This window comes from Mustelus asterias, chromosome 3, assembly GCF_964213995.1.
Source record: "Mustelus asterias chromosome 3, sMusAst1.hap1.1, whole genome shotgun sequence".
Lineage (NCBI taxonomy): Eukaryota > Metazoa > Chordata > Chondrichthyes > Carcharhiniformes > Triakidae > Mustelus > Mustelus asterias.
In genome coordinates, this window is record NC_135803.1 from 122,587,523 (window position 1) to 122,608,520 (window position 20,998).

At 43.4% G+C, this 20,998-nt stretch overlaps 1 protein-coding gene across 1 annotated transcript in view; it reads right to left on the minus strand.

The window, feature by feature from the left end:
* The window catches only part of LOC144491865 (sentan-like), a 37,700-nt gene extending 17,066 nt beyond the window's left edge, over nucleotides 1-20,634 (minus strand). Inside the window, exons 1-3 of the mRNA XM_078210155.1 lie at nucleotides 20,624-20,634; nucleotides 17,435-17,475; nucleotides 15,237-15,376 (exon numbers count right to left, since the gene is read on the minus strand). Coding sequence (XP_078066281.1) covers nucleotides 15,237-15,376; nucleotides 17,435-17,475; nucleotides 20,624-20,634 — 192 coding nt within the window. The remainder of the gene's footprint in view (nucleotides 1-15,236; nucleotides 15,377-17,434; nucleotides 17,476-20,623) is intronic.
* Nucleotides 20,635-20,998: the final 364 nt, after the last annotated feature.

Genomic DNA, 20,998 nt, shown 5'->3' on the forward strand with positions numbered 1-20,998 from the left:
AGGTTGAGAGAGAGAACGCAACAGTCTGGAAGGCCGTTTTACTAGCGCTATGGTCTAAAGGCCTTCCAGTCACCCGCTGGCAAGAGGTCCTACCGGAGGCACTACATTCCATTAGGTCCCTCCTGTGCACGGCAACCAATGCCACCCCCCACAAATGGATGTTCGTGTTCCCCAGGAATCTTCCTCGGGGACTTGACTACCGTCGTGGCTGGCATACCCGGGCCCTGTCCTGCCTCGGAAGCATGTCAAGACCCGTAAGTCTGACCCCCTGGTCGAAAGGATTCAACTCCTCCACGCCAACCCCCAGTACGCCTATGTGGCGTACTCCGATGGGCGGGAGGACACGGTATCTATCCGTGACCTAGCACCCGCAGGTGACTCAGGGACCACTATGGCCCCCAACCCCTCACCTCCAATCCCCAACTTTGTCCCTACCACATCAGAACCACTATTCACTCCTCTCACCCCCGTATACAGCTCGCCTGAGCCCCAGGAGTCGCCACCATGCACTCGATGATCGGAAGAGACTACTGATGACAACAACGTCCTGGCGCTTGAAACAACACCGCGGCCACCTGAACCTACATCAGAACTGGCACTACGGCGGTCGCAGCGGCAGAGCAAGCCTCCAGATAGACTGAACCTGTAAATATTGTTCATTCTGCCTCACCCCCGACGGACTCTTTTTTAAACAGGGGGTGAATGTGGTAAACCACTGTTAGCTGTTATCTGTTGTGGTTAACCACTGTTAGTTAGTATCTGTTATTATCTGTATATGTGGCACATCCCTGCCAGCTCCGCCCAAGACTCCTCCCCCTGGTCCGGGTATAAAGGCGATGGCTCCTCCCCCTAGCCTTTAGTATGGACCAGATCTCCGACAGGGATGGCTCCAAGTTCTTGTTAATAAAAGCCTATTTGTTCTTGCATACAAACTAGTCTTTGCTTGATTGATGGTGCATCATGGGCCTGGACCTGACAGAATTTCCTTCCCTGGTCTGAAGTACTTATTTACTAATAGGCTATCCATCAAGCTTTCTAGTTGAGAGTTAGTGTGATTTATCTTTTGAAGCCACTTCATTCAAAGCAAATGTTTGAACTTATGAGCATTAATGTTCTTCAGTCAGATGTAGCAAGCATCATCTCGCCTTCTTATTTTCATTGATGAAGACATTTGTTTGCCATAAAGTAGCAACACAACACATATCAGTTCAGAATTGGTAAACATTTGTTGAGGAAAACAAAGGAATGAATTCAGTCTAAAAAATAATTTCACTCTGTTTGAATTCTGTTCCCAGACTTTGCCAATGTCATTTTAAAAAATTCTTTAAGTGTAGCTTTAACGTCTGACTAGAATTACGTCTCAGCTTTGACAAAGGGACAATTGGACTCAAAACGTCAGCTCTTTTCTCTCCTTACAGTTGCTGCAGACCTACTGAGATTTTCCAGTGTTTTCTCTTTTGGTGACTAGAATTATATTGGTCAATGTTTACTTAACAGATCTATGGAAGAATGTTAAATTTATTTAACCAATGCTTTGTGCTTTACTACATGGAGTATTTGCAATAAAATAGATGAATTGCTTGCGCAAATAGATGTAAAGGGTATGATATAGTCAGGATTACAGAGTCATGGGTGATCAGGCATGGGAACTGAACATCCAGGGATAGTCAGTATTTAGGAAGGACAGACAAAAAACTAGAATGCAGGTGCAGCAAATAATAAGGACGGCAAATAGAATCTTGGCACTTATCGCTAAAGGAATATAATAGAAAAGTAGTTAAGTGTTGCTGCTACTGTGCAAAGCATTAGTGAGATGGCACTTAAAATATTGTGTACAGTTTTGGTCCCCTTTACTTGAGGAGAGATGTAGTTACATTGGAGGAGGTCCAGTGAGGTTCACTAGATTGATTCCAGAGATGAGGGGTTTGTTTTACAAAGAGAAATTGGGCAGGTTAGGCCTTTACTCCCTGGAGTTTAGAAGAATGAGAGGCAATCTAATTAATGTGTACAGGATGATAAGGGGGATTGACAAAGTAGACATGGAGAGGATTTTGCCTTTTGTAGGACAATCTAGAACAAGAGGTCATAGCTGTAGGATGGGGGGGGGGGGGGGGATGACAGATTTAGAACAGAGATGAGAAGAAATTACTTCTCTCAAAGGGTTGTGAGTCTGTGGAATTCACTACCCCAGAACATGGTGGATACCGGGACACTGAGTAAATTTAAGGAAAAAGTGGGGAGATTTTTAATTAGGAAGGGTTGGAAGGGCTGTGATGAATGGGCTTGAAAGTGGAATTGAGGCCGAGATCAGAACCACAGAGACTGAGAGCATTGCTGCAGGATGCAGGTGTGCTGGATAAAGGATGTAATGATCTCATAGAACAAATATCAGCCCAGTGTGAAATTTGCATAAAATAGAGGACGCCCCTGCATCCAGTCGTGAGTCTATCATTAGATGAGATTTCAATGATGTCATGGCGATGGATCTAAAGATATGGGACAAGGACAAAGGCACTTCTTGGACATGGCCACCTGGCTTAGCATATCCACGGTGATTTACAGCAAAGATTAAAAGACCATTATAGATAAAATTATGACCCACTGGATTGGAACAGGATTGGGGGCACCGTCTAAATTTTTGACAGACAATGGGGGTGAATTCGCAAATGATGAGTTTCAAGATATGTGCGAAAATTTAAATATTGTAATAATGCACACTGCAGCAGAGAGCCCATTCAGCAATGGCCTCTGAAAGGAAGCAGTTATAGATAACATGTTGCATAAAATTTTGGAGGATCAACCGGGCTGTAAATTGTAGGTTGCATTAGCATGGGCAGTGCATGCAAAAAATTCTTTACTGATGGTGGGGGGCTATGGTCCATACCAGTTGGTATACAGGAGGAATCCAAAGTTGCTGTCAGTATTAACAGATGCTCCTCCGGCGCTAGAAGGGACAAGTATTAGCTCCATGTTTTCTGCACACTTAAATGCTATCCATGCAGGGAGAAAGGCTTTCATCAAGACTGAGGTTTCAGAACGGATAAGAAGGCCCTAAGACATTGCATAAGACCATCGGGGGTATACTTTGAGAAAGGGGATAGGGTCTACTATAAAAGAGAAGGCAAAAAAGAGTTGAAAGGGCTCGGGAAAGTGATAGGAGCAGACAGCAAGGTAGTTATAGCACAATACAGTAACCAGACAGTGCGAGCCCGCCCTTCGAGAGTTGTGGGAATTGGGTATGAATTTGGAGCATCTGAGCAAGATGCAGGAGTGCAGGAGGCACCTTGTACCTCACATGCACATACCCTGAGCTTTTATGAGGATCAGTCAACAATAGAGAGAGGGAATCTAATGATCAACAAAGTACCGGTGAAGCAGGGGATGAAGCTACTACTTCAAAGTACCCCAAGTAGGCACAGTGGTATCATACATACCCAAAGGGGCAAGGGAGTGGAGGGAGGCCACTATAATTGGGAAAGCAGGAAAGGCTTCAAGAAAGTACAAACACTGGCTGAACATCCAAGAGTGAAGGCAAGAAGCCAAAGCTACAGATTGGGAAAATGGGATGGACAGATGGCAGCAAAAAAAGCGAGACATAAGTCCTGAGGATGAGACAGTAAGCGTTCGTGAACCCTGGAAAAGTCATGAATCTGTGACCGAAGTTGTGTCAACTGAGAACAGTGGTCTGAGAGTAGCAGCCCTGACAGAATCAGACACGACAACAGAGGCTGGAGTTTAACCAGGAAGGCTAGGAATCAAACCAATGATAGGAATAGGAGTAGAAGCCCCCATGATAAGGAAGTATTGATAGCTGCAAACAACATGGAGCTCGCGGAAGTAAGAGAGGCCAAACAAAGAGAGCTGGACAGTTGGAAAGAGTTTGGGGTGTACACCAAGGTACCAGATAAGAGGCAGCCTGCTATGTCCCATAGGTGGGTTTGCACAGAGAAAGTTTTGCAAGGTGGGATATATAAAGATAAAGCCAGATTATTGAGCCTACTGAGAGAGGCAAGGGAGGAAATTGCTGGGGCCTTGAGAGAAATCTTTGTATCCTCACTGGCTACAGGGGAGGTCCCAGAGGATTGGAGACTAGCCAGTGTTGTTCCTTTGTTTAAGAAGGGTATCAAGAATAATCCAGGTAATTACAGGCCGGTGAGTCTTACGTCAGTGGTAGGGAAATTATTGGAGAGGATTCTTCGAGACAGGATTTACTCCCACTTGGAAATAAGTGGACGTATTAGCAAGAGGCAACATGGTTTTGTGAAGGGGAGGTCATGTCTCACTAACTTGGTCGAGTTTTTCGAGGAAGTGACGAAGATGATTGATGAGGGTGGGGAATTGGATGTTGTTTACATGAACTTCAGTAAGACCTTTGACAAGGTCCCTCATGGCAGACTGGTATAGAAGATGAAGATGCATGGGATCAGAGATGAGCTGGCAAGGTGGATACAGAACTGGCTCGGTCATAGAAGTCATGATGTGGAACTCCCACCCACCTGACGAAGGAACAGCCTGTTCCGAAAGCTAGTGGCTTTTGCTACCAAATAAACCTGTTGGACTTTAACCTGGTGTTGTTAGACTTCTTACTCGGTCATAGAAGACAGAGGGTAGCAGTGGAAGGGTGTGTTTCTGAATGGAGTGCTGTGACAAGTGGTGTTCCTCAGGGATCAGTGCTGGGACCTTTGCTATTTGTAATATATATAAATGATTTGGAAGAAAATGTAACTGGTTTGATTAGTAAGTTTGCGGATGACACAAAGGTTGGTGGATTTGCGGATTGCGATGAGGACCATTGGACGATACAACAGGATATAGATCGGTTGGAGGCTTGGGTGAAGAGATGGCAGATGGAGTTTAACCTGGACAAATGTGAGGTAATGCATTTTGGAAGGTCTAATAAAGATAGGAAATATACAGTAAATGGTAGAACCCTTAAGAGTATTGATAGGCAGAGGGACCTGGGTGTCCAGGTATACAGGTCACTGAAAGTGGCAACGCAGGTGGAGAAGGTAGTCAAGAAGGCATACGGCATGCTTGTCTTCATCAGCCGGGGCACTGAGTTTAAAAATTGGCAAGTCATGTTGCAGGGGAGTGAATTAACCCTAATGTCTCTCCCCTCCAAATGTTCCTCATACCCATGGGCTACTACAAAGAACAAAGAAAATTACAGCACAGGAACAGGCCCTTCGGCCCTCCAAGCCTGCACTGACCATGCTGCCCGACTGGAGTAAAACCCCCTACCCTTGATGTAGAACCTTAGTTAGGCCGCACTTGGAATGTAGTGTCCAATTCTGGTTGCCACACTACCAGAAGGATGTGGAGGCTTTGGAGAGAGTACAGAAAAGATTTACCAGGATGTTGCCTGGTATGGAGGGCATTAGCTATGAGGAGAGGTTGGAGAAACTTGGTTTGTTCTCACTGGGACGACGGAGGTTGAGGAGCAACCTGATAGAAGCCTACAAGATCATGAGGGGTATGGACAGAGTGGATAGTCAGAAGCTTTTTTCCAGGGTGGAAGAGTCAATTACTAGGGGGCATAGGTTTAAGATGCAAGGGGAAAGGTTTAAAGGAGATGTATGAGGCAAGTACGTCAAGGGTAGGGGGTTTTAGTTCAGTCGGGCAGCATGGTCAGTGCAGGCTTGGAGGGCCGAAGGGCCTGTTCCTGTGCTGTAATTTCTTTGTTCTTTGTAGTAGTCCATGGGTATGAGGAACATTTGGAGGGGAGAGACATTAGGGTTAATTCACTCACAGCAGGAAAGTGACACTGAATTTTTTTTCGCTGTTCTAGCATCTAATAATTGGACGTATAAATCAATAGATATCAAAGCAGCATTTCCACAGGGCGAAACATATCAAAGAAAAGTTTTTTTGAGGCCACCCAAAGAAGCAGGTAATACACAGGGACATTTGTGGAGATTGAACAAATGCGTTTATGGGTTACGTGATGCATCAAAGGTTTGATATTTCTCTGTACGATCTGTATTGCTGAAGACTGGCTGTGTCCAGTTAAAAGCAGATCCTGCAATGTTTTACTGGAAGGTTAAAAGAAAATTAGCTGGAATTTTTATAATGCATGTGGATGATTTCCTGTGGGGTGGCTCAGAAAAGTTTGAAAAAAGGATCTTTGGGAAGCTGAAAACCTAAAGTAGGGAGTCAAGCTGCTGGTGCTTTTCGGTATCTTGGCCTTGATATCCGACAAAGTACCCCTGGTGTAACGCTGAGTCAACAGGGATATCTAAACAGTATTGATCCCATTCCCATCACCAGAGAAAGCTCAATGGGAAAAGAGGAACAGGCCAATGAAGAAGAAACAGAATTGTTGAGGAGTATGATAGGACAGCTAAATTGGCTATGCACACAGACAAGACCAGATGGGAGTTATAATGTCCTAGAGCTCAGCAATATGTTGAGGCGCACCACAGTCAGAGAGATCTTGCAGGCTAATAAAATATTAAAAAAGCTAAAATTAGAGGAATGTATAATTAAATTCCCAGCACTAGGAGAACCAGAAGATATGAAGTTGGTTGTGTTTAGTGATGCTTCTACCAGATGGACATTCAAGCGGTGCCAGATTCATAATATTCCTGGTAGGTAAGGAAGGAAAATGTTGCCCCTTGGCCTGGGAAGCAAAGAAAATAAAAAGGGTAATCAAAAATACATTGGCGGCTGAAACCCTGGCGTTAGTGGAGACATTGGATATGGGGATGTATTTGTCTGACGCATTAACAGAATTATTTTTTATGGGCACATCGGGTAAAAATGAGTGATAGGTGGACAATCGGTCTTTATGAGACAATGTGCACTCAATAAAAAGTGTAACAGAAAAGCGACTAAGAATTGATTTGGCCAGCGTTAAACAAATGCTGGAAAACAAAGAAGTTTCCAAACTTAACTGGGTTGGTGCAAATCTACAGCTATCCGACTGTTTTACAAAAAGGGATGCAAGTACTGGAGAGTTGTTAAGAATGCTGGAGGATGGTTTTCTTAAATTATTTGGATAAAAAATTAAGATAAAGGGAATCTGTTAGAATGTAAGCGATGACAACTTTGTATCGGGCGTAATGTGGTAAGGGTCAGCTGACCCAGTAAACCATTGAACCAATTACAGAATGTTGTGATGGTCAACTGACCAGCTGCCTCACTATAAATAAGAACCTGTTGGGAATTATGGGACACTTGGATAGACCCAGGGCGGGGCCCCAAGTTTGGAGTAATGAAGTTTCTTTATTAAATCCTTTCTTTGATTTATAAGTTGGAGTAAGTTTTTTTAATTGTCTGCATTTGAAGAGTTCCTTCTGAAGAAAATGGTTACAAAAAGGAAAAGGTGTTGGAGTTGCATTGCTGGTTAAAGAGGAAATTAACACAATAATGAGGAAGAATACTACCTCCAATGATGTGGAATCTGTATGGGTAGAGCTGAGAAACACCAAAGAGCAAAAACCATTAGTTGGGGTTGTATATAGACTCCCAAATTGTAGTGGTAGAGTTGGCAATAGCATTAAACAGAAAATTAGAGATGCATGCAATAGAGAAACAACTGTAATTATGAGTGACTTTAGTCTGCATATAGATTCGGCAAATCAAATTAGCAATAATACCGTAGAGGAGGAATTCTTGGAGTATGTACAGGATGGTTTTCTGGACCAATACATTGAGGAACCAACTAGAGAACAGGCCATCCTAGACTTGGTATTGTGTAATGAGAAAGGAATAATTGGCAATCTAGCTATGCGAGATCCCTTTGGGGATAAGTGACCATAATATGATAGATTCCTTTATCAAGATAGAAAGTGACGGATTTGATTCTGAGGTTAGGGTCATCAATCTCAGTAAAGGAAATTACGATGGTATGAGGCATGAGTTGGCTATGATGGATTGGGGAACTTTACTTAAAGGGATGATGGTGGATAAGCAATAGCAAACATTCAAAAAGCACATGAAATCATAGAAACCCTACAGTGCAGAAGGAGGCCATTTGGCCCATCGAGTCTGCACCGACCACAATCCCACCCAGGCCCTACCCCAACATATTTACCCGCTAATCCACGCATCTCAGAACTCTAAGGGGCAATTTTTAACCTGGCCAATCAACCTAACCCGCACATCTTTGGACTGTGGGAGGAAACCGGAGCACCCGGAGGAAACCCACGCAGACACGAGGAGAATGTGCAAACTCCACACAGACAGTGACCCGAGCCGGGAATCGAACCCGGGACCCTGGAGCTGTGAAGCAGCAGTGCTAACCACTGTGCTACCGTGCCGTGAACTGTAACAATTGTTCATTCCTGTCTGGTGCAAGAGTAAAACAGGAAAGGTGGCCAAACCATGGCTTACAAGGGAAATTAGAGATAATATGTGATCCAAGGAAGAGGCATACAAATTGGCCAGAAAAAACAGCAGACCTGAGTGTTGGGAGCAATTTAGAATTCAGCAAAGGAGGATAAAGGGATTGATTAAGAAGGGGAAAATAGGGTATGAGAGTAAGCTTGTGGGGAACATAAAAACGAACTCTAAAAGCTTCTATAGGTGTGTGGAGAGAAAAAGATTGACGAAGACAAATGTAGGTCTCTTACAGTCAGAAACAGGGGAATTTATAATGGGAATAAAGAAATGGCTGGCCAACTAAATTCATACTTTGGTCCTGTCTTCACAAAGGAGGACACAAATAATGTACCAGAAATGTGGAACATAGGGTTTAGTGCAAGGGAGGAGCTGAAGGAAATCAATATTAGTAGGGAGATGGTGTTGGGGAAATTGATGAGATTGAAAGTCAACAAATCTCCAGGACCTGATCATCTACACCCTAGAGTAGTTAAGGAAGTTGCCCTAGAAATAGTAGATGCATTCGTGGTCATCTTCCAAGATTCTATAAACCCTGGAGCAGTTCCTACATATTGGAGGGCAGATAATATAACCCCATTATTTACAAAGGGAGCAAGAGAGAAAACAGAGGATTATCGACCAGTCAGCCTGATGTCGGTAGTGGAGAAAATGCTGTAGTCCATTGTAAAAGATTTAATAGCAGAGCACTTGGAGAACAATGGCAGGATCATATTTACAAAAGGGAAATCATGCTTGACAAATCTACTGGAATTTTTTGAGGGTATAACTAATAGAATCGAGAAAAGGGAGCCAGTGGATATGGTTTATTTGGACTTTCAGAAAGCTTTTGACAAGGTCCCATGGAAGAGATTAGCATGTATAATTAAAGCACATGGAATTAGAAGTAGTGTTTTGAGATAGATAGAAAACTGGTTGGCAGGCCGGAAACAAAAAAGTAAGAATTAACGGGCCTTTGTCTAAGTGGCAGGCAGTGACTAATAGGGAACAGCATGGATCCCAGCTGTTCACAATATATATTAATGATTTTAGATGGGGGAGCTAAATGTGATATCTCCAAATTTGCAGATGACACAAACCTGGGTGGGAGGGTGAGCTGTGAGGAGGATACAGAGAAGTTTCAGAGTGATTTGGACAAGTTGAGTGAGTGGGCAATTGCATGGCAGATGCAGTATAAATGTGAGGAGCAAAACCTTAGGGGTTTAGTGAGAGGGAGAAACTTTAGCAGCAAGAACAGGAAGGCAGATTATTAGCTCTTGGGGCTAAAGGAATCAAAGGATATGGGGGGAAAGTGGAAACAAGTCACTGAGTTGGATGATCACAGGGGAATTTCACAATAACTTCATTGCAGTATTAATGTAAGCCTCACTTGTGACTAATAAATAAACTTTAACTTTAGTTGGATGATCTGTCATGATCATAAGGAATGGAGGATATAGGTTTCAGGGGCTGAAATGGCTTGCTCCTGCTCCTATTTTCTATGTTTCTATGTGAAGGTATTTCAATTAGGGTCAGTCAGAGCCACCTTCCAATTTTGTGATTGTGCTGTAGAAAAAGAAGTGCAGTAATGTTAGATGCTGAGATGAGCTAAGTTAAATAATATTGTGAAAGAATGCTAGGCTCCTAAACAGTGAGACATACTGCAGTATTTGCACTGCAGGTACTTAGATCTTTGCAGAAATCCTATGTTCTGTGCACTGTGGCACCAAGATATTCAGTTGTCTACACAACTTTTGTATTGATAAAAGTCTGTCTGCAAACAATCCTGCTTCATTCAGATGCATAACATTAAGTGAACTAAAGCAAAATCCTTGAAGCACAATTATATTGTTTAATATAAAATGTAATCACTTTATGATATTTCTGTGACCCAACTTTCATGTCTGACACTAATATACTTATCAATAAGACAAAACAATCTATTCTTCTTTGTCAGAAATAGTGCAGAAATAGTTCTACACATGGGTTCTTGGCTTTTGTGCAAGATAATAATTGTTGGAGTGCATATTCACGCTAAAGTGTATGTTAAAGCTGGGAATACAGGTCTTGGAAAACACCATTGTATTGGTTGATGTTCTAGAAAATATAATAAATAATGAAAGCAGCTCCTGTGGATTGTTAAGACATAAAATAACTTTGCAAAAGTAAAGCTAGTTTCTGAGAAAGTTGCATTCGGGGGGCCAATCAATTATTCATTGTCTGAACTGATATTATTTTCAATTGTGTACTGTTGGGGAAATGCAATTAACTGTGCCACCAGCGACATGGATAATAACCTGAATTCTCCAGAGGTTTTAGCAAAATGCTTGAAAAAATTTATAATTAGATTTATTCTTGATTTTGAATCCTTTAATTGCTTTGAAGAGCTTTTGACTAAATTGCAAGTGTGGGCTATAGTCGTTCCCAACATAATTGTAGACCGGTAACTATACTAATTACATAGAACATAGAACAGTACAGCACAGAACAGGCCCTTCGGCCCACGATGTTGTGCCGAGCTTTATCTGAAACCAAGATCAAGCTATCCCACTCCCTATCATCCTGGTGTGCTCCATGTGCCTATCCAATAACCGCTTAAATGTTCCTAAAGTGTCTGACTCCACTATCACTGCAGGCAGTCCATTCCACATCCCAACCACTCTCTGCGTAAAGAACCTACCTCTGATATCCTTCCTATATCTCCCACCATGAACCCTATAGTTATGCCCCCTTGTAATAGCTCCATCCACCCGAGGAAATAGTCTTTGTAATTGTTCCTCTTTGGTTATTTGGTTTTTGAATTGACACCGAACAATAATTAGAATGACATCCAGCATTTCATAATAGATTGAGATTTAAGCTAATTGCAGGCTAAGGTCATGTTATAAACCAAGGGTTTAACTACACAAATAGTGTGGACCCCAGTCTCTGAGTTATTGATTTAACTCACAATTTCTAAGAAGAATGATATGTTCAGTTTTTAAACATGTAGCTTTAATATTATGGGTGGCAGGGTAGTTTAAGATGTGTTTTAATTTATAATAGATTCAAATCAGCGCATATATACAGACATTGTATGTTGATGTCACAAATATTACATTACAATTATTGGCAGTGAAACTTTAGGGAATGCATTGATTTGCATGTATTATTTAGATCATTCCTGATGAGTGTTTGTATGACTTGGATTTTATTCCACTCATGAGCCAAATCATTATTCATTTTGTGAGTTATTAGAGATCTTGGGGGTGATTCTCCCATCGTGTCCCGCAACTTTTCTGGCGGGTCGGGCTGGGAGATGCGCGTCGTCGGCTTTTTTCCGGGATTTGCGCATGTGCTGGGAATGCATGTGCATCTTCCAGAGCTGGAGAACAGTCGGAGTCCAGACCACACTTGAAACCGGTGGGAAGAAAGGCAAGTCATTTGAATCTTTTTTTAATGTAGTTTAAATATGTTTTCAATGTCATTATCAGGAACTTGTTGGTCCCGATAGAATCTCCCACCCCGCCAGGAGTACTTCATTCTGGCGGGGTTTAGAGTAGCTCCCTACATTCGGGAGAACTAGTGGAAGTCCCCACTGGAATGAATGGGGGGCAATTGGGGCCCCCAGGAGGTCAGGCGGCAGGGGGGTGGTGCCCCCTGGGCATGGGCACCCTGGCAGTGCCAGCCTGTGCCCCCTTCCACCGCCCAAGGGGGAAAGTGCCGATGCCCAGCGGGCACCTTGACACTACCCATTGGGCATTGAGCAGTGCCAAGGGAGCGGGGCCTATTGTGGGCTGAGCCTAGGGGCAATCGGTGGGGGTGGGGGTCCCGCTGCCACTCTGCATGGCAATCGGTCTGGGCTGGAGGGAGGCCAGCAATCGGGGCGGGCTGGGGGGGTGGTCAGCCAGGGGGCCTGCCTCCTGGTGAGGGTCCGACCCTGGGATGGGGTCTGCGGGGGGGCGTCTGCTGGAGTGAGGGGGATGGGGGGATTGCCACTGCTGGGTGCGGGAGGGCAGGACATGGGGCACTCCAGGGTGGGGAGGGGGGGGGGGTCAGGCCCTGGAATTGTTATGGGGGCCGTGATCAAACCATGGGGGGGGGTGGGGGGGCGCTGGAGGGGCAGCACTGCGGGGGTCCTGGACTGGCCAACTATCGAGCTGGCCAACAAACGGGGAGACTGCCAGATCAGGACCACTGCGCATGCGCAGAGTTCCAGAACTGTCAGACTCCGGTGCAAATAGGCCCCGCCCCCCCTGCATTTTTAATGAGATTCTCGACTGGGACCTCAACAGTGCACAGAGTGGGGAGATTCGAGTGTGAAGTTGAACTGAGAAAACAGTCGTGATCTGGAACAGATTTCCCACCAATTCAGCACTTTTGGGAGAATTGTCCCACTTATTTGGAGAAAACAAAATGATAGCGCAGAGGCCGCAATGCATAGAGGACAAATTTTGTTTGAAGAAGTCATCCAGCCACAATTTAAGAGTGGAAATGTGAGGATAGATTAATGTTCTGTACTTCTTGCACAGAAATGTATGAGCAGATTCTGTTTTTCTCAGGAGATACAGTCTATTGTAAATTGATTTGTGGAAGGAAGGTTTAAATTGCTGAATGCTCAATTCTCGTTTCATGCTTGCTTATGTTCTTATATATCCAGTATCTCTATACTATATTGAACATGACCAGGAATTTGCATTTTAAAAGTGTGATTAATTCAAAATTCTGAATTAACTGAATGTCTAACTCATGTCTCAAATTGAATTAAGTGTTTCTTTCAGAAGAAGGAATCATTAAGGATTGTAATATTTGAGATGGGAGCAGTGAGTGAGATATGAGAATAGAAGGATAAGAATTCTTTCTGTACTCAAGTGTAGCAAACTCACGAACATGTTTAGAATTTCACTGCACTGTAGCGAATCTTCCTGTGGGGGGATAATGGGAAAACCCAAGGGACGAACAACTTTAGATACATCAGGGCATTTACCTTTGATCATTAGGATCTGAATACCATTTTGAACAATTAATTTCTAAGGCGATTCTGAGTTGATGGCTTGTTTCTACTTGACTCTTATTCCCTTATCTGTCCATCAAGCACGCACTACGGGTGTTGTTTAGATGGATCAATGGTTGGAGGAAGAGGATTCTGTGCAACAGCTGCAGCATTAACAACCAACTGCAGGGGCTATTAGAAGGCTGTAAGAGGGAAGGCGTTTGTAGGAGACCTTGCCCAGCTCCCAGGCTCCACAGGCCAAGTTACTTTTTTGATGTTCCTGAAGAGCAGTGCATGAGGAAACCACACTTCACTGGGAAGATTTCCAATGGGATATGCTTGTTACTAGACCAGGAAGCAACACTTTGCTAATGGCTGTGGAGCTCACCAGCACTCATAACTCTTTCACCAGGGTTTCCTTTCCAAGTTGCTGTGCAGTGCAGAAAAAGAATGAACTACCTGCTGCGCTCTGCCAGGCAAGTACCACCGTCTACTTACTTCAAAGTGACGCTCATAAAGACATCAGGTAATGCAGGTGTGCATGTGCACAGGAATATCAGACAGAAACATAGAAACTAGAAGCAGGATTAGGCCACTTGGCCCTTTGAGCCTGCTCCACTATTCATTATGATCATGGCTGATCATCAAATCCAATATCCTGATCCCTGCTTCTCTCCATATCCCATTCGCCCCAAGAGCGAAATCTAATTTCTTCTTCAAATCGGGGGACACTGGTGCACACCCTGCCACAAACAGTCACCAATGACCTCCCTCCCACAGCAAACAAGCACATTACTTTCCCAATGGATATCTATAGCCAGAGTAAGGCCATGTATTTTGACTTGCAGCAGTCCCTTACATCCAGGGAAGAACGGACTGCACGCATTTAGCTGTCAAGGCACCAGAAGATAAACCAATGTGAAGAGGAAAAATTTCCACACATAGGCTCTTACTGGCCTGTTCCATGTTTTAAGCCCAGTGCTCAGCCTCTGGGTCAGTTGAGGCCAAAATGTTGTGTGATTTGAAGAAGAAATTAGATTTCGCTCTTGGGGCTAATGGGATATGGAGGGAATCAGGATATTGGATTTGATGATCAGCCATGATCATAATGAATAGTGGAGCAGGCTCGAAGGGCCAAGTGGCCTAATCCTGCTTCTAGTTTCTATGTTTCTGTCTGATATTCCTGTGCACATGCACACTTGCATTACCTGATGTCTTTATGAGCGCCACTTTGAAGTAAGTAGCCGGTGCTACCTGCCTGGCAGAGCGCAGCAGGTAGTTCATTCTTTTTCTGTACTGTAGTTCTGGAGTGGGCCCTCATGGGTGCTAACCTCCACTGCGACCTCTGCCCACTCTGTCACATGGAAAGGCCTTCTGCTGCCACCCATGGGAAATCAGAGTTCCCTCCTCTCTCGGGTGGCCTGGATGAAAATCTGCAGGAAGGCATCACTGAAACGTGGGGCCACACACTGTCTGCCCTGTGATATTCTGGTATCTGCAGCCGGTCTGCCCCCTCTGGAGTGACAGCCTGACTGATACTCCTGGCCAGGTGACCTTTAAAGGGTGGGGGCAGGACCTTCGACTCCATTTGGTAAGGGCGGCCTTGGTGACTTCCTGTCTGCCCCGTTGCAAGATCCTCTGTACGCCTCATGCATGAATCTGCAATGAGTTGACCTACACAAGATAGGGGCCCAGACATCCCACCCTGAATGGAAATCGTTCTAATTTCCTCTCCCGCCAGTCAGTTTAGATTCCGCCTTTTATTCTTGTCAGCATAACTTGCAGTTACCTGATGAGTGAATTGTTATTAAAGTGAACTGTCAGCTTAAAGACTGGCCATCAACCTGTTCAACAAAATCAGTTAGCTACTGGTAAACATAAATCACTGAAAGAGAGAAACATTACATAATAATGCACTCTCAAACCATTTCATACACATTCTTACCTTTATGAAACTCTGAAACTGGGCCAAAAGTAAGTCTTTAGCCTGAGCTTTACTGAGTTTTCCATCTGGACCTGTGTGATTGTTAAATATTACAGCTATCATTGCAACAGATTTCTCCAGATCTGTGCATTTTCTTAATGCTGCAAATAATTAAAAAAGACACTTACTAGAATTGTTATTCTTTATGTAAGTCATTATCTGCACTAAGTAAGTTACTGACAATGCTTTCTATTAATAATGTTTAGATACAATGACTTTTGCTTCTATAACCTAATAGTTTGATAAGTCATAGGGCAGGATTTTTCTCCCTCACCATGGTGTGGTTCATGGCGACAGGAAGTAGTTCACCAATGCGCCAAGTCTCACTGATGCCAATGGGATTTCCTGTTGAACCTCACCATCAGGAAACCTGAGGCAGGGGTGTGCCGTCGGCAGGACCTTCCAGCAGTCTGCAGCCGGCATCCTGGTGTGAATAGACTCCGCCCACTCCGCCTACTGGCAAGAATAATTTACTTCATTTATTTTCTAAGGCCAAAAGATAGCATCTGGGAACTCGCCCAATAAATCGGTGTGATTCTCTCCCATTTTCACGCTCGTTTGGCACTCGAGATTTTTTGGTAAGAACACCCCCATGGAGTTTTCTGGAAGATTTACAGAAAGCAATGGGTTTTACAGTGGAAATCATTAAAATTCATTTATTTTATCTGACTGAAGGAAACTCTGTAGGAATGTATAATTTCTCTAAGATTAACGCCTCAGAAGATTTAAAGATGCAATTACAATCAAGAAGTGCTATCCATTTACTGTAACCAATTATTTTTTCAACAAAAGGATGTGGAAAAGATTGAAAGGGTGCAGAGGAGATTTACAAGGATGTTGCCTGGATTGAGTGGCATGCCTTATGAGGATAGGCTGAGGGAGCTCGATCTTTTCTCCTTGGAGAGACGTAGGATGAGAGGAGACCTAATAGAGGTATATAGGGTGTTGGGAGGCATAGATCGGGTGGACTCTCAGAGGCTTTTTCCCAGGGTGGAGATGGCTGCTACGAGAGGACATGGGTTTAAGGGGGTAGGTACAGGGGAAATGTTAGGGGGAAGTTTTTCACACAGAGGGTGGTGGGTAAATGGAATCGGCTGCCGTCAGTGGTGGTGGAGGCAAACTCAATAGGGTCTTTTAAGAGACTCCTGGATGAGTACATGGGACTTAATAGGATGGGGGGTTATAGGTAGGCCTAAAAGGTAGGGATATGTTCGGCACAACTTGTGGGGCCGAAGGGCCTGTTTTGTGCTGTAGTTTTTCTATGTTTCTAAAAGTGAGATACTATGGATTCTGGCAATTTTAAATAAAAATAGAATGCTGGAAACACTCAGTCGATCAGGCAGCATCTGTGGCGGGAAGCAGACATGTTTTATGTCGATGACCTTCTGTCAGAATTGGAGAAGGTTAGAGATGGAAAAAGTTTCGTTCACATTAGTTCAGCCCCAGGGCATCAGTTCCTTACTAAACACGGCTCATGTTAAAATAGAAACTAATTGAATTGACTTGGAAAAGGCACTAATTCAGTACACAAACAGCACATTGTCTTTATTATTGTTTGTTTATTTTAAAATGTCAGAACCATACCTTAGGGCAGTACATTTTTAGAAATCTTTCCTCTATTTCAGTTCACATGTAATTTCCCTTAGTTTAATGTCAAAGATCGTGGAGACTTGTCCCTTAATGTTATTATATTCTTGATGCTGGAAGGTACATTTGCTAGAAATTGCCATGCGTTTAGTGCCACTATTGAACAATCACAGAATATCCCATCTGAACCCTCTGAATTGTGACAAATGCATTCTAAATCTCAAGGGATTTCAACATATAACACAAACACTTTGATCTGACGTAACAAAGACAAGATAAATTATAGTCTTGTATGATGGATATACAATATTATGATTGCTGATTAATTGGCTAAAGAATGAAAGTAAATAAAAAGGCAAAACAAAATCCAAGCAAAATAGCTTCAGTAGTAAACCATTCTATGATCCTTTGTGAATCTAGTGCAACTGGAGGCACTGACAGTGCTGATTAATCCATGGCTGAATGATATGGATTTAGAATGTTATTTGTTGAGCAGGTTAAACATTTTAAAGTGTGTTTGGAAGAAAACCAGTTTGCCTGAAGTCAGACTGGATGTATTACCACATGCTCACCCTTCACAGAAGACAGTTGCTTCTCAACTGATGATCTGAAACTGCAAATATGAAAGAAAATTTGAGTTTCAGTGACCAAAGACTTGCCACTCTGCACGGGAAAAGTAAAACCACTGTACAGCTTAATAATCAATGTAAGTGTCAGAATAATTGATTGTGATAAAATCCAATGAATTAATTATCTATAACTCAGGGGGTCAAAGGGTCAAAAACTAACAAGGCAAGCCCTGACTTGTTTTCTTTTCGAAAAGGAACTTGGCTTTCAAGTCGTACCATTAACAATGGAAGACATTAGACCAGATTTTCTGTTCTTTATTTACTAGCACATTTTTGGTAATAGTAAAATGCATGTATGTTTGTGCACAGAATTGGAATTCAATGGCACAAAATTCAGACCTGCGCTATCAGTTGCCTTAGAGATCCAAACTGGTGTCAGTGCTCTGTCTGCACATTTCTGCAAGGAGTGCTGAATACCATATTGGGAAAGGAGTTAGTGCATGTGTGTATCGTAGTAGTAACTTCTGTCAGTCTGCAGAAGAGGCAGATCATGAGCCCAATCATCTTCTATTGCTGATTTAACACCAGCACTGCCATTTTGAAGCTCAATACTCCAGCTAATGGCTGCCTCTTAAACACAAACATTTTAACACATGTTCAATGGCAGGAAGAGCAGCCCCCCTCCCCACACCTTGACCCTATCCACCCACTCTTGAGTTATGTTGAGTGTCAAGAGAGTAAGGCAAGGCTGGATGGTCTTCACTTTAATGTTAGGAGTGTAATAGGTAGGACTGATGAGAAGAAGTGGATTGACACCTGGAAGTGTGATATTGTTGCCATCACAGAAACATGGTTGAGGGAAAGGCAGGACTGGCAACTCAACATTCCGAAGTATAAGATCTTTAGATGAGACAGAGGAGGGTGTATAAAGGAGGGTGGTGTAGCACCATTAATTAAGGAGTCAATTACGGCAATAAGGAGAGATGATACCTTGGAATGGTCTGCAAACAAGACTTTGTGGGTATAATTTAGGAATATAAAGGGGGCAGCCACATTATTGGGATTATAGGCCCCCAAAGAGTCAGAGGGAAACAGAGGAGCAAATATGTAGACAATTCACTGAGGTGTGTAAGAGTAATAATTGGCTAATTATACTTGGGGTTTTCAACTTCCCCAACATAAATTGGGATAGTCACAGTGTAAAGGGTTTAGAGGGGGCGGATTTCTTGAAATGTATCCAGGGGAGTTTTTTTTGTATCAATATGTAGAAGGCCGAACAAAGGATAGCGCAGTGCTAGATCTGGTTCAGGGGAACGAAGCCTGACAAGTGTTCAATGTGGCAGTGGGGGAGCATTTTAGTGACAGCGACCACAACACGGTATGGTTCAAATTTGTTATGGACAAGTAGAAGAATGGCCTGCAAAAGGTGGCTTTGGATTGGGGGAAGGCAGATTTGATTGAAATAAGGCAGGATCTGGCCAAAGTTTACTGAGAACATCTCCTAGCAGGAAGGTTTACAGCAGAGTAGTGGGGGGCATTGCCTTTTAGGGAACAAAATCTGCCAATATTACCTGCTCTGGCCTACATGTGACTTCAGACCCACAGCAGTGTGGTTGACTCTTAAATCACCTCTGAAATGGCTGAGCAAGCTCGCCAGTTGCATCAAACTGCTAAGATGTCTAATAGGAAATAGCACTGTGGGTGTACCTACACCACATTGACTGCAGCAGCTCAAGAAGGCTGCCCTTCTCAAGGGCAATTAGGGTTGGGCAATAAATGCTGGCTGAACCAGCAATGCCCATATCCCATAAGTGAAAAGAAACGGTGGTATCCCCCATCCTTGAGACTGGGGATGTTGTCCATCACCATTCATGACTGGATGCTTTGATCTAATCTGTTGGCAGTGGGGTCGCTTCGCTCTGCAAACGGGACAACAATGCAAATATGTAAAATTGCTTCATTCCATCACTTGTGACAAAAATAATGAAAAATAAGCTACAATCTGTTCCCTTACCCCAGGAAAAAAAGAGATTTGTAAATAGCACCATTTTACATTGCCTCGAATAAGAAAACCCGTGATTTGTCTTCCCTGCCCAAAATCTATCATTAATGTAACATGCATTGGCATTGTGTAAACTGATATAAACGCCAAAATGCAGTGTTGTATTTTGAACTACAGATATTTGTTAACTGTGAATACATACAAATACATTTTGAGAATATGATCATTTAATTATTTTAGTTTTAAATATTCTTGGCTTTGTAAACTAGGAGAACAAGATTCGATTAAGTGAAAGAAATTTGAATTCATACCATTTGGGCATCCTGATTGCAGTTGACGTTCTCCTGCTTTACAGATGACAGAACACAAACTGTTTTACTGTATCACAACTTTCCCTCTAAGTCTCCTCATTGTGGATCATAGTCCATGGCATCTCAAGTTTCAACCGTCATTTGCACACTACTCCAATCAATTATTCTAAGGCTTTCTCGAAGAGAAGAAATGTTTGTACAATAGGTTGCAAACAGATTTTGAAGGGTGACACATCTTGATTAACCCTAGTGAAGTAATATGGGTCAGTGTCGACTGACAAATCATTCAGCATAAACCAGCACTTTAACAAACCTGGCGGAGACTGCACATATAGAAATTCCACTCTATGTGCATTTGAATTAACCTTAAAACACAGTGAAATATCTTATTGTCGTTATATTCAATGGGGCAAATCTTCCAGTCGTCGGATTGACAGATATCAGACATATGGTTGAGGTGCATATTGGGACTTGTGGAAGTTCTGACATGGTGATCTCTGTGGGAATTGCCTGGGATGTTTCAACTTCCGATGGACAATTCCCCTTCTGCCCGGGTCCCTCCACCAATGACTCTGTGTTAGAGTCGGGGACTTGGGATGGTTCTGATGTACTTACCTGGAAATGTTAGACCGAAAAATCCTAGCCTAATTCCTGAGTAACTCCAGAACCGATACCCCGTCAACCACTCATACCGACTATACCCCTGACCACCTGACTACAGCTCCTGAGCACACTACTATTCCCTCCTATCTCACTGATTATCCGCCTGATCACTCCCCGACCAGCTAACTACCTTCCTCTGACTTCTCCCCGACCACCAAATATCCTTCCGCACTGACCCAATCATTCCCCAACTTGATTATCCTCCTGCCCACTTACCCTTTACCCATGTACATACATATCCAACTCTCTCAGCTAACCCCCTATCCACTCATCCACCTCACCCACCTCGCACACCACCCATTTACCCACCTACCCCAGACACCTCACCCACTCACCCTCCTCCCCTGGACACCTCACCCACCCACCCATTCATCTGCTCACCCATTCACTGACATTAAGACCGAACTCGTGTAGTGTCTTATCTTCTCCTGACTCTTACGATCCAGTGGAGTTCTCGGAATGATGCTGTACTTCACATTTCTTGGACAGCCAGGCAGGAAGACCCTGGTTGAAATATGGAGCACCGCGTGTTTGACAAATTTCCAGACTGACAATGAATTCCCACTCTGTGGAAGATTTGGCCCAATGTTA